Source organism: Homarus americanus, unplaced genomic scaffold (genome assembly GCF_018991925.1).
Source record: "Homarus americanus isolate GMGI-L3 unplaced genomic scaffold, GMGI_Hamer_2.0 scaffold57599, whole genome shotgun sequence".
Classification (NCBI taxonomy): Eukaryota; Metazoa; Arthropoda; class Malacostraca; order Decapoda; family Nephropidae; genus Homarus; species Homarus americanus.
The window spans coordinates 17501-30707 of NW_024718906.1; the positions used below are offsets into that span (position 1 = coordinate 17501).

Consider the following 13207-nt stretch of genomic DNA (forward strand, 5'->3'; position numbering starts at 1 on the left):
CAGTATATAAATATTCTAGAGACGTCCTTTCTTCCATCGGTGCGAGCATATGCCATCCCAGACCCACAGCCTATATATATGGTGCAAGACCACAGTTCAATACATATAAGTCAGGCAGTCAAGCGTTGGTTTGAGGCGCACCCACAGATTATTCTATTGGATTGGCCCCCTGAAGGAGCCGATTGTAATCCAATAGAAAATCTATGGACGCATATGGTTGTTGAATGGGATGTTGAGGAGAAAACGAGGGAGGCAGTGAGGAGACACGCACATAATGTGTGGGAGGGAATAAGGAGGAGGCCGAACATCTGCAGCGATCTGGTAGATTCCATGCCCACCAGATTGCATGAAGTTATAGAATCAGATGGAGGTTGGACACGGTATTAACAAATGGGCACGAGGTGTCTCAGTGGTAGTAGCCTTGCCTCGGGATCTTGTGGTCAAGAATTAAATCTCCACCCACGACGGTGCCTTGTAGGGGGTGGCGGGGGAGTTAGCTCTTTGGTGTAACCTCGTTGGGGCAAACGTCACCACATAAATATGCTTACAAAATCTATGCATTAACATGCATAACTCTTGGAAATCTGTCCAGACATTAAATATATGTTATATACTACAATAATCACATAGATATATTTACAATGTTTATGCATAATAAATGTGAAAAATATTTTTTAGGTTTCAATTTGCCAATAGTCATGCCAACAAAACAATCTTGATGCTCTAAGTGCATGTATGTGTTAAATAACGAGTAACTGGTCCACATTATTTTGGTAAATAAAGAAATGAAAAGCAAGCACTTAGCCATATGGATATAGTTACACGGAAGAAGGGAAATAAGGATGAACCATGGTTTTGATGGAAACAATGTGCTCTGGGACGATGCTCACAATGACGAATGGGAGAAAGCTCTTTATGAAACATCTTGCCTACTAAGGATGAAGCTTAATGTTACAGAACACACACACACACACACACACACACACACACAGTGTAACTTTATGTGACGCGTTGTCTGACTTGGGGTGACTTTGAGCGAACCATACACTTGATATTACAATTTATGTGTCCTTCCTGTCCATGATTTACAACGATAACTGTAGGGTAAAAGTTACAATATTATACTACTGTAATAACACTGTCATGTATTGCTACTACGATTAGTTCCTAAGATACAGAGCACGATGAACATAACATAACATGATAATGATAGTGAAGCCTGGAAGGGTCCATATCATAACTTGTGTGTTCGTGCGTATGTTGCCCCGTGAGAGTTACCGTGGGCTTCCATGTGCCCAGGTGGGATGGTCAAAGTATTACACTATAAGTGTGTCAAATGAGGAGTGACTGATCCACATGTAATTTAAGGTATTTGAAATATGTAGTTAAATTAAACAATATTTTTCATATAGTTATGCGAATGATGGGAAGCATCGTGGTCTGGCACTATGCTCAGACCAGCTTACATCTGAACTGTCTCGGATGTGAACTAATTATATATTAACCTTCATTACTAAGGATGACGCCCGATGCTACACACACACATACACAAGCGCTGAAAACATTGTGTGGATTCACTGGGTGGTTTGGAAGTGTTTATTTCCATTCATAATTTCGTGTTCATATATAATGAAGATAATGCAGAGTATAAAATGCCATATACAATACTTATACATAATGTCATCTACTGTTTAGCATTATATACAGCAAGATGATTAAAAATATGATACACTCAGAGCGAAGCTTCGTATGGTTCATAAGGACTGTGTGTGTTCGTGCGTGTGTTGCCTCGTGATAGTTAAGAGTGGGCCCCCGTCCAGAAAGAACGCTGTACTAACCTCCAGCACCGACCCAGGTAGGCTAGAGATTATGGTTTCCGACTGTACATGGGAATTCTTCAACACACTCCACTTCATGATTGGATGTAATAAACCGCAAGGAAGCACCAGTGCAAATATGGTAAGTAAAACAAACTATATTTTGTTATCATATGATCATATATTTTAAAAATACATATCAAAAGTACGACCAAAAATACTTACTTATATTTCACATACAGCCTATTTATTCAAAAATATTTATATTGCCATGGAACCTCACCCTTTTCTGTAATGAAATACTGTTTAAACTGATCACGAATATCTTTAGCCATCCTAGTAGAATTTTTGGTAGTAACTGAACGTTGCAAGGAATGCAAAGTGCTGGCAGGCAAACCATCTTGTCTCCAACTTCCTGCAGTACAAATTCCATCATCTTCCTAACGAACGTTCCAGGGGAGCATAAACACGGGCTGAATTATTTCGAGAGTAAAAAATTGTGTAGAGCACATATGCATCATACAATTTGCTTCACTCTTTCTGGGGCTACCTCCATCGGCCGTCTTATGATGCGGAATCGGGCAGATATCAATCCAAATGCGTTTTCCACTACTTGGCGTGCTCTGGATAATCTGTAGTTATAAATGCGATTTGGTGTAGGTTGATTTGTGAAAGGACGTGGTTTCATGAGATATGATTTCAATGCAAACGCATCGTCAGCAACAACAATGAATGGGAGAGGGTCATCGTTATTCGTACAATCTAGCCGTCGTCCAATTGGTATATTCAAAAGATTGTCCTCTAAAGCTGTTGATAATGAGCAATTTGTAAATACTCCTCCGACTTCCGTCAGATATTCGCCCATTGCAACGGACATCAATGTATATGAATTTATGAGTTGCATCAACCAATGCCAATAGCACTATGCTGTTGGCACCCTTGTAATTGAAGTATAAGCTTCCGCTGTTTTGTGGCTGTTTCATGACGACATGTTTGCCATCGAGTGCTCCTATGCAATTAGGAAGCTGCCATTTCAATTCAAAATCATGGGCCACTTTGTTCCATTCTTCATTCGAACTCGGAATCTGCAAAAACAAAAACATTACGTGTTCACAAATATTATCCTGGATGTGAATCAGAAAAAAATATTGTTACACTATACTCCCTCGTATCTGGTATTCAAAGATAATTATTAAAAGATTCAAAGAATCAATTTCTACTTTGAATCTTTTAATAATTTTCTCTTTTATTGGGGTATTAATATTGTACTATTTGTAACATTGTACATCAACTGAGGCAGTAAAATCTTTATAGATTCTCTGTTTTCATAGGTGTTTATACTCGTTTGAAAGGGGATTTTACAAGGATTCTGGTTTGGCAACTTTCATTCAGAAAAAAGTACTGCCATAAGCGAGGGAGTGTGATGTATGTACACCTCTCATTTCACCTGAATTTTCAGATATCCGACATGGCCTAAGTCCCATAGGTGCCGGATACAAGGGAGTCATCTGTACTTGCTTTTAGTTTAGGAATTAAGGTTTTTAAAAGCATTAGATTTCAAATTAATCTTAAGGAACTTAATTAATTAACCATTAATTGTCATATAATTTTGTACAATATTTTATTATTCTGTTTTTCAGGATCTATCTTTCTCACAAAACGTAGTTAACGAAGAGTTCACACAACCTACGGAGCAATGTCAGGATTTTGTCTCACCATCTACTTCTGGTATAGAATACGACAAAAAGAAATGTAGTGGTAAAAAGAAAAAAGTTGAACATTTGGAAGAACAGACTGCATTGAAAAAAGCAATTGATGTATTGAATAAACCACAAGATGACTACTCAGTGTTTGGAGACAATGTTGCTTCGGAATTACGCCAATTACGTTCCGATGAAAATAGGAAAATACTGAAACGAACCATTATGAAAGCTATCATTGAAATGGGAGAAAAGGAAGACCTCGAATATTCATCAACATCTACATCGACCCCTATTCTCCCATGTTCATCTCCTGAATCTCATAATAGTAATTATGACACTAATGTAGGCCATGGAACAACTACCTAAAGTTATGACAGTAATATCGGGTAGCAATGCTATTTTACCGATTTATAATTATTTCTTCCCTAAAGATAATTTTCTTTCAGAACTTCGTATACTGCCTTACAAACCTCGGGGATTATTTTCGAAATAGTTGTTACTGGTATGCGGAACGTGTGTACATCAGTGAGTGGTAACTGTCCCCTGAAAGAAATATTTCAGGTCTGATAAATTTGTTTGGCATTATTTACTAAAATATTTTGTTCCTTTCATGTACGTGTATGCTTTGTAATAAATTTACAAATATATTCAAGAGTTTTATTCATTCATAGTACTTACCAGATGCTAGAAATTGAAGTGTAAGCATTAGCCTTTCTGAAGGGGTGATTGCTTTTCTGAGATGAGTATCTTGTCTTAATTTTAGTGGTCACTTTTTCCAGCAAATAATCATAATCTTAAGGACACATACGTAGAAAGTTCTTATAGAATACTGTATCCTCATCAAGCAATTCTCATAACAGTTTTGCATGTCCTCCCTCTTTATTTCTTCTGGCTATCCATTTTCTGACCCACACACTTTTCTTTCTCTTCTTTTTCTTCAAATCCTTCATTATAACTAATGTCGCAGCTGCAGCAACTAAGCGCCTTGATTGTGACTTCTCGCCACACACAAGACTCAAGTCTGACTGAGACTTCCTCGTCAAACACACTCCAGTGTACACAAACGGAAGAGCAATTTCGCTAGATTTAATCTAGCATCACTCTATCGAAGCTCAAGAGAGAGCAAATTTTGGTGTTGTGTACACACACTTTTGATTAGTCTTGCTAGAGAAAGCCAAGTCTAGCTAGACTTTAATCTACAGTGTACACGTACCTTAAAAACGACAGGTGTACCTGCAAGTGTACCTGCTGCTTCACTTCCTCACTCCCATGAGCCACTTGTTTTGCCTGTTCCAACCCCAGGGCCATCAACTGTGTCTTCTGCACAATCTGCTTCTGTCTCTCGACCTCTAATTTCACCTTCTGTTCCTGCCTCACCAGTCATTGTTCCTGCTGTGGGGTTTCATGATGTGGTCTCACACTCAGGATGGGTTGGAGAAAGGAAACTCACAATGCATTTTCTGTATATAAATATATTGAATGTACAGTGCAGTTTGGTGCTGGGAAGTTGCTGCGTGGTTAGGAGCTTGCTAAGAGGAGGTGTAGGATGAGGAGCTCATTGAGAGGTCTTGTTGGTGCGGGAGTGTGGAAGAGAGAGAGCTGGTCAGCGAGGAGCTTGCTCAGAGGAGGTGTTGCGTGTTGCAGGGCTGTAGCTAGAATGGACTTCAACGGTGAGACTAACAGCTTATATACTCGGCCACCGGAAGTAAAACCGGATGCAAGTGTTGCAGGTGGCAACACCTTTACCCGTGAGAAACTCGTCGGTTTACTGAATCCCGCCGCTATGGTATTCGGCTAGGCTTGTCAGTTTGTAGGGGAGAGTATCCACTACACTGCCTCACCAGCCATTGTTCCTGCCTCACTACCCATTGATCCTGACTCGCCCCCTCCTGCTCCTGCTCCTCACCAACACCTTTCTGCAGTGTCCAGGGCATCTGGTTCTGGGGCAAGGATCACACCAAGGCAAAGTAGGAGGGTGACAAGTGTCCATGAAATGTGTGAGAAAAGACAAGAAGAGTTCCATAAATCTAAATTGTACATATTGAAAAGGGAGCATGAGGAGGAACTAAAACTGAAGAAGGCTAAACAAAAATTAACTGAAATTGCAATTAAATTTTTTGAAAAAGGTAGAAATTCTTTGGAATTGTTAGATATTTTTCTAAGGAAAGGAGCAGCTGCATATGATGCCATGGCTAAAACTTATGAATGATGGTTTGAGTAATAACATATTGATTTGCAATGTTTATGATTTTACTATATATGCTGTGATATTTCAGAAAGTGGCATCAAGAATACAAATTATATATATATATATATATATATATATATATATATATATATATATATATATATATATATATATATATATATATATATATATATATATATATATATATACTGTATATATATATATATATATATATATATATATATATATATATATATATATATATATATATATATATATATATATATTACATACTTACGCGGTTTTTTTTCATAACGCGTTTTATCATATACGCGGTGCCTCGCCAGAGCTGAACTTTCACTTAACACGGATTTTTTCCACATATACGCGGTGAGTGTCCGGCTCGAGACGCTATTTTTAGATTTGCCCCACCCGCCACCCTGCTTGACTGCCTGTTTTAGCTCATAAAATTCATACAAATTACCCGGCCAGAATATAATTTACATTGCTGGAATTCTTATAATTTGGTGATCATTTTGAATATAAACATCATATTTTTGCATTAGACATACAAATTTTAGATAAAAATTTTTCTCAAATTAACTATGTTATCTTTTGTGCAAAATATATGACATTTATATTCAAAATATTCCTGGTCTTACAAGGAATCCAGCAATGTCAATTATATTATCCTAACTTTAATCTGAGGTATTATTTAATACTAAATGTTAAAAACCCTGGAAGGGAGGATTGGTGGGGGGTGGGGGGGAGGGTTGGGACTGACCGCGCGGTTGGAAGAGGGGGGGAGGCAAGGTGGGGTACTTTGATTGACAGATAGTGTTGTGAAGATTATTTTTTTTTTTATTAACTGAAGATATTTGTTTTAGCTCATAAAATTCATACAAATTACCCGGTCAGAATATAATTTACATTGCTGGAATTCTTATAATTTGGTGATCATTTTGAATATAAACATCATATATTTTTCATTAAACATACAAATTTTAGATAAAAATTTTTCTCTAGGTAACTATGTTATCTTTTGTGCAAAATATATGACATTTATATTCAAAATATTCCTGGTCTTACAAGGAATCCAGCAATGTCAATTGTATTATCCTAACTTTAGTTTGAGGTATTATTTATTAAAATTTAGTGGTTTTCCCCCAAAAATTTCTCTGAGAGGGAAGAGCCAGCGAGTGTAGTGTGAGAGAGGGGGAGGGAGTTGAGTCCATTATTTGAATGGACATTAACTTGGCGACTGTATTTCTCTATTTCTCTTAAGTATTAATTGTGTGCATGTACCATCATAAAATTAAGATGTTATTTTTACTACAACATAGGTATGTGCCTTCAAAAAGTGGAGTTTGGGGGGCCGGTTTCTATTGGAATTAATCCCATATGTTCTGTTGTTCACTTAACGCGGACCCTCTGGGTTCAATTGACCCAAGTAGGTAACATATATATATATATATATATATATATATATATATATATATATATATATATATATATATATATATATATATATATATATATATATATATATATATATATACACATATATATATACACAGTGGGGTATGCTATAACGAACGGATCCTACTACGAATATTCCTATAACGAACGGTTTTACCTATAAAATTGAGAATGCTATAACGAACGAAACTCCTACAACGAACATTATTTATTTTTTTTTTTTTTTTTTTACTAATTTATTGTTTTTTTATTACAAGTATTAATGATATTCTTTATTTCAGGGGTTTAGATGCATATTTATGCACTTTTTTACAATTTTTACAATTTTATATTATATTTTTCAGTGTTAAGTGGTTGTATTTGGGGGCCTGGAACGGATTAATCCTATAATCTATAACAAGGTTCTAGGTTCTAGAACCAATTACAGTCGGCCCTTAACATACGCGGGGTTTATAACAGAGATATTCGTGGATGTTAAAAATCAGATTTTGTTGCTTCAAAAAAACCCTGGCCCCCCACGTCCTTATTTACCGTATATACTTGTGTATAGTTCGAGTTTTTAAAACCAAATTATTTGGCAGAAAATTGGGGGTCGACCTCTAAACGGGTAATAGTTTCGTTAGGTTGAAAAATATTTACCAGTAACTACCAGTAAACAATGGAAATGACACACCAACGCACCACCAGCTGTAAGTGTCGGTACAGTTGCCAGGGCAGATCTCATGCGTCATCATAACAAGCCCAGTAGCCAAATCCATGGTATGGTAGCACAGGACGATGTAAAACATAAAGTATTCATTTAATAAAGTTTATTTATAGATACTGTACATAAATTTTTGTTCGTTACATTTGATACATCAATCTTTGTTAATTAAAATTGAAACAAATGAAAACTACGATACCGTATTTTCATTAAAATATTACATCACAAGTATATTTTACCTTAACTGTGACTGAATGAATATATTCTCGGAAATAAATATGGAAATGTAATATTTTTGCTGGAATGACGTACATATTACAGTGGAAAGTGGGATAAAATCATGACGAAAACAATGACTTTCGCTTTCTTTCGTTGTTCAAAAGATTTTACCGTAATCGCTTTTTGAATGGTTTTCAGTTAAAAAACTGTTGTACTCGTACTGTATTACAATAATATTCTATCCTATCATTAGCCTTATAATCCCACAACTGAAAACCATTCGAAAAGCGATTACGGTAACATCTTTTGAACGAAAGAAAGAGAAAGTCATTGCTTTCGTCACAATTTTATCCCACTTTCCACTGTAATATGTACATCATTAAAGCAAAAATATTACATTTCCATGTTCTCAGAAATAAATTATAGTTTTGTTGAAACGTAATGGACAGTATTTAATATTAAAATGCAAAAATAGCTATAAAAACAATTAATACACCCGTAATGTACTGGCTGGCATCTCCACTCGTCCCTGCTGCCGCCAGTCACCTCCTCCCCGCTCTATCCCTCCGCCTCCTCCACATCGTCACTACTGGTGTATTACAATAATATTCTATCCTAATTCACTTGAATAAATACTACGATACCATATTTCTGAATATTTTCATTAAAATCCATCAAAATCATTTTCCTTGTCATCGTCTTCAACACCAAACAGCTCCTCCCAGTCTTCTCCTTGAACAGGGCTAGAGGGTACGTATTTTTCGAATCATTTTTGTTAGGTTCTGGATAATAAGTTCTACTGTATATACAGGAGCGAACACAAACACCTGTATAGTTTTGTAGGTTCGGTTTACTGGATGAGAGATATGTACACAAAGGGGAGTAGTGCTCTCCTCAGCTAGGCTGCCTGTCAACTGCTATAGACGACGTATGGCAAGTGATACATTAGCAGCTTCCATACGTCGCCAGGCACATTAATTAAGCATGTGGGATATGGTAATAACATTGCCACACGCTGCTAGCTAGGCTGAATAAATAATACATAAATGGAGCACATACATAATATACATACATAATATATAATCCAGCATTGAGGGTGAGCAGGGACACAAGAACGAAGGGGGCGTCCATACAAAACCTGGGCAGGGGAGCGTCCGGTGTAGTTAGGTGTGTTGCGGAGTTCAAGAAGACCCCGGTTGAAGGCCTCGCAGTCAATGTTCCCAGAAGGAGCCACCTTAAGGATGAGGTGCTTCAGGGATTTGACAGCAGCCTCAGCGTGGCCGTTGGACTGCGGGTAATGAGGCGATGACAACACATGCCGGACTCCCCATCGGTCAAGGAACACAGCAAAGTCCCGGCTTGTGAACTGAGGCCGTCCGTCGGTTCGCAGGCGTACAGGAACGCCCACGTCACGGAAGTAGTGGCGGAACTTGCTGATGGTGGCCATCTTGGACACAAAAGCAAGCGGGAAAATGACCCCTAAGTGCGTGGTGACAGTGAGCGCAAGACGTAAAAAAAAACTTTCCCCTTATTTGTCTCGTCACTGAGGCGCCGTGGAAGAATATAGAGGGACAATGTATAGTCTGTATTGCGTCTTTTTTATTGTTTTATCATTTATAAAGGTTAAAAATAATTTTTTTATAAGTTGATTTTTCTCGTTTTTCCACACGTTGGGGGTACGGCCGGCGCCACCCTAGCCCGGGGCGTAAGGGTTGAAACAGTCTTGTAGATCTTATGCTGCCAAATATTCATTTATATAACATATACCATGGCTGTGAAGGATCATTTGTTACAAGTGAACAACAGCACCAATTGTTCCCTTAATATACCTCCATTATTTGTTTTATTTATCTAATTCATCTTTCTGCCAACATTAGAACGGATGATTTGGATAAAAGTTTATGCACTTTTTCTTTTGTTACAATTTTCTCTTATGGCCAGGTTTACTGTTGGTGGTCCCAAACAAATAATGGGTGGGAGCTGGGACCTTACCTCCACCCTATGTTTCTTGTTTGTCTCTACATAACTTACCATAAGACTATGAAAGTTTTCTTACTATAATCAGTATCTTTACACATTATATAAATCATATGTTTGGTATTTTCCTTGTTGGAAACTAGTTCATTCTCTGTATAAAGATCCATGTTTTAATGTGAGGTCATGAAAATTGTTTTATTTGGCTGACCTAGAACAGATGGCAGTGTCAGTAATGGCTGCTCCTTGCTTCCACAACCGTAACTTTGTGGGGACTAATTTTTCACCTTAACGGTTCACATTTTAAGAAGAACTTAGAATCATATCCTCATATTTTTCTTTTATCAGGAACCAGGTTTGTGAACACAATATGAACCTGTATAAAGGAAAGTAGAGTTTTACTAATTAGTGTAAAGTACGGTAATGTATATTTATTTTATTATAACACAACATGAATGTAAGTATATTTTTGTATGTGGTTGGTAGACTCCTGGAGTGGTTATGGAGGAGGCACTTGGCGTAAAGGAAGAGTCCATAAGTTCTCTCGGTGCCTCGCTTGACAGCCACAACGGGTCACGAGGGTCTTGGGACACAGAGAGAAATCTGCCCCAGTCCAACACTCACTCATCCCTGACACCATTTACTGATGGCATAAAACAGGAAGACATCAAATTTGAGGTTAGTAATTTCTACAGTGTGATGGGCACATTAAGCCCTTGATTTATGCAAATTCTGTGTCACATAACAGTACTCTACTTATAAATGGACCAAAAGTGTGAAATAAATAACCCCTGGTCCAAGTAATGCAAGTTGTGTACTGTATTTTGTACTGAATTTGTAAAGTTTTTGTAATCCATGTTCAGGTCGAAGTGACACAAGAGTTTATAGCGGAGGAAGAAGCAGACACAGTGGCCCAAGACCCTGTAGTAAAAGAAGAGAAAGAGTTTATTGATGTGGACAAAGTTAGGATTGAAGATGAACATGTTGCACCAGAAGTAGATGGACTGTCTTGTGTCACGACCCCTGTCACTTCTTCCAGTTCACCGCCAGATCACCCATCTTCTAGGAAAGCCACTAAAACTAAGTAAGTAAAAAAAATAATTTATTTTTTATCTTATACGACAATCATCATTAGTAGAAAGAAGGTAGCTATAGGGGCAGCAGCCATCAGTTGTTTTTTGCACATATGAGAGGAGGGGAATACTTAGCTTCAAAGTGAATTTGTTTTAACATGGTACAAAGGGGAATAGGTTACAGACCCCTGTCCCAAAATTTAGTATAAATGAGTACTGTACTGTACTGTACTGTACTGTACTGTACTGTACTGTACTGTACTCATCAAATACAGGCTGGTTTTATGTAGACTGGAGGATGATAGTGGTGTAGGATGAGGTGGCCTGAGATGGCTACACAAGTTGCCATTGTTACATCACACACTGGTAGGGTTGCAAAGGAATGAAAAGTTTCTGGAAATTTATAAGGGCTGGGAATTTGGGTAATGTTCATATATTTGTCCATTTTTGCCAATTCTGAACACATCATCAAACTCTATATTGAAGCAGATTTTATTAAGCCGCGTACACACTGATATACATTGTTGTGCAATATTATCTCTGGACTGTATAGCGGCTGTCTCAAAAAATCCAAATTTTGAATGTTTCTTGTTTCCCATCCCATATGGGAGACAGTACAAAGCTGCTCAATCTGAATACATTTGGCAACATCGAGGATCAGTTGAGGTTCAGCTTGTGATCTGTGAGGTGGGTTTGGTGACATGCTTGGGAGCTTTTCTGGGAAGTGAAATAAACAAAGATGAAGTTATTTGTGATTTTTGTGGGGAAAAATTGAGACAAGGGGGGGGGGGGGGTGTTAATTTAAATATAAATAAACACTTGGAAAGGAAACATCCTACTACTACTATAATCACTTTACACAAGCTTGGCCCAGAAGCCGCGCCCTCATTTCTATTAGCGAGCTGATTGGTTCATATCAAATGTTCGTTTCGCTGTCTATTTATTCATACTAATGTGTTCATTACTTATTATCAGACCTATTCTTCTCTATAATATTGTTAAAAATTACGAAAATAAAAATGCAAATGATTTTAAGGCATTAACACATCAAAGAGGATGTTAAAAATGTTAAAATATGTATAACGAACGGTCGGAGTCAGACAAAAGTTGCGCTCCGATGAAGCCTATCTATTATTTCTTTGTTTTGTAGCCGCCCTAAGCCAAAGAAGACACGACGTTCCTTAAGCTACGAGGTGAAGTACAAGATCATCCAAGAGTTGGAGAAAGGAACAAGACAGGTTGATTTGGCGCGCCAGCATGGTGTGAACGAATCTACGATCCGAGCGATAAAGAAGGATGCAGCCAAGATCAAAGAGCACATGAAAATCACAAAGTCTGCAGGTGCTTCATCTATCAGGTATTGCCAGAACAGGGTGCTGGCAAAAGTGGAAAATTTGCTGGTGAGTTATTTGATTCGTCAGGCGCGACGCAACATGGCGGTGGACACGCGCTCAGTGCAGGAGTACGCACGTGAGCTATACGCAGCAGTGTCACGTAAGCTGGGAATTGCAGAGCCCAAACCCTTCAATGCTTCCTCTGGTTGGCTGCATAGGTTTAAGAAGAAGAACAAGATCACCAACATCAACATTGGTGGTGAGGAAGCGAGTGCTGACCGTGTGGCGGCTAGAGATTTTCCTCCGTTCTTACGTGAGATTATGGAGGAAGGACAGTACACTGACGACCAGGTGTTTAACATGGACGAATCTGGTCTTTTCTGGAAAAAGCTACCTTCCAAGACCTTCGTTGTCCAGTCTGCCAGCAAGGTAAGGGGTCGGAAGTTGCAGAAGGAACGCATCACCGTCCTGTTTACCACCAATGCCTCCGGTACCTGTAAACCAAAGTTATCGGTGATTCACACAGCCCGCAAGCCGCACGCCTACAAGAATATGGACATGAACAAGCTTAATGTCCACTGGCTAACCGCACGTAAGGCGTGGATGTCCTCTTCTCTGTCCCTCTTCTGGTTTGACAACTGTTTTGTTCCCGACGTGAAGAAATTCTGCGAGCAACAGAATGTTTCATTCAATATTTTGTTGCTCCTTGACAACGCA

The 13207-nt window shown here is 38.2% G+C and overlaps 1 protein-coding gene across 1 annotated transcript in view; it reads left to right on the plus strand.

Annotated features, from left to right (window-relative positions):
• The window catches only part of LOC121859875, a 33132-nt gene that overhangs the window by 6890 nt on the left and 13035 nt on the right, over nt 1-13207 (plus strand). The window contains exons 2-3 of the mRNA XM_042356834.1: nt 10570-10761; nt 10947-11167. Coding sequence (XP_042212768.1) covers nt 10585-10761; nt 10947-11167 — 398 coding nt within the window. The 5' untranslated portion in view covers nt 10570-10584. The remainder of the gene's footprint in view (nt 1-10569; nt 10762-10946; nt 11168-13207) is intronic.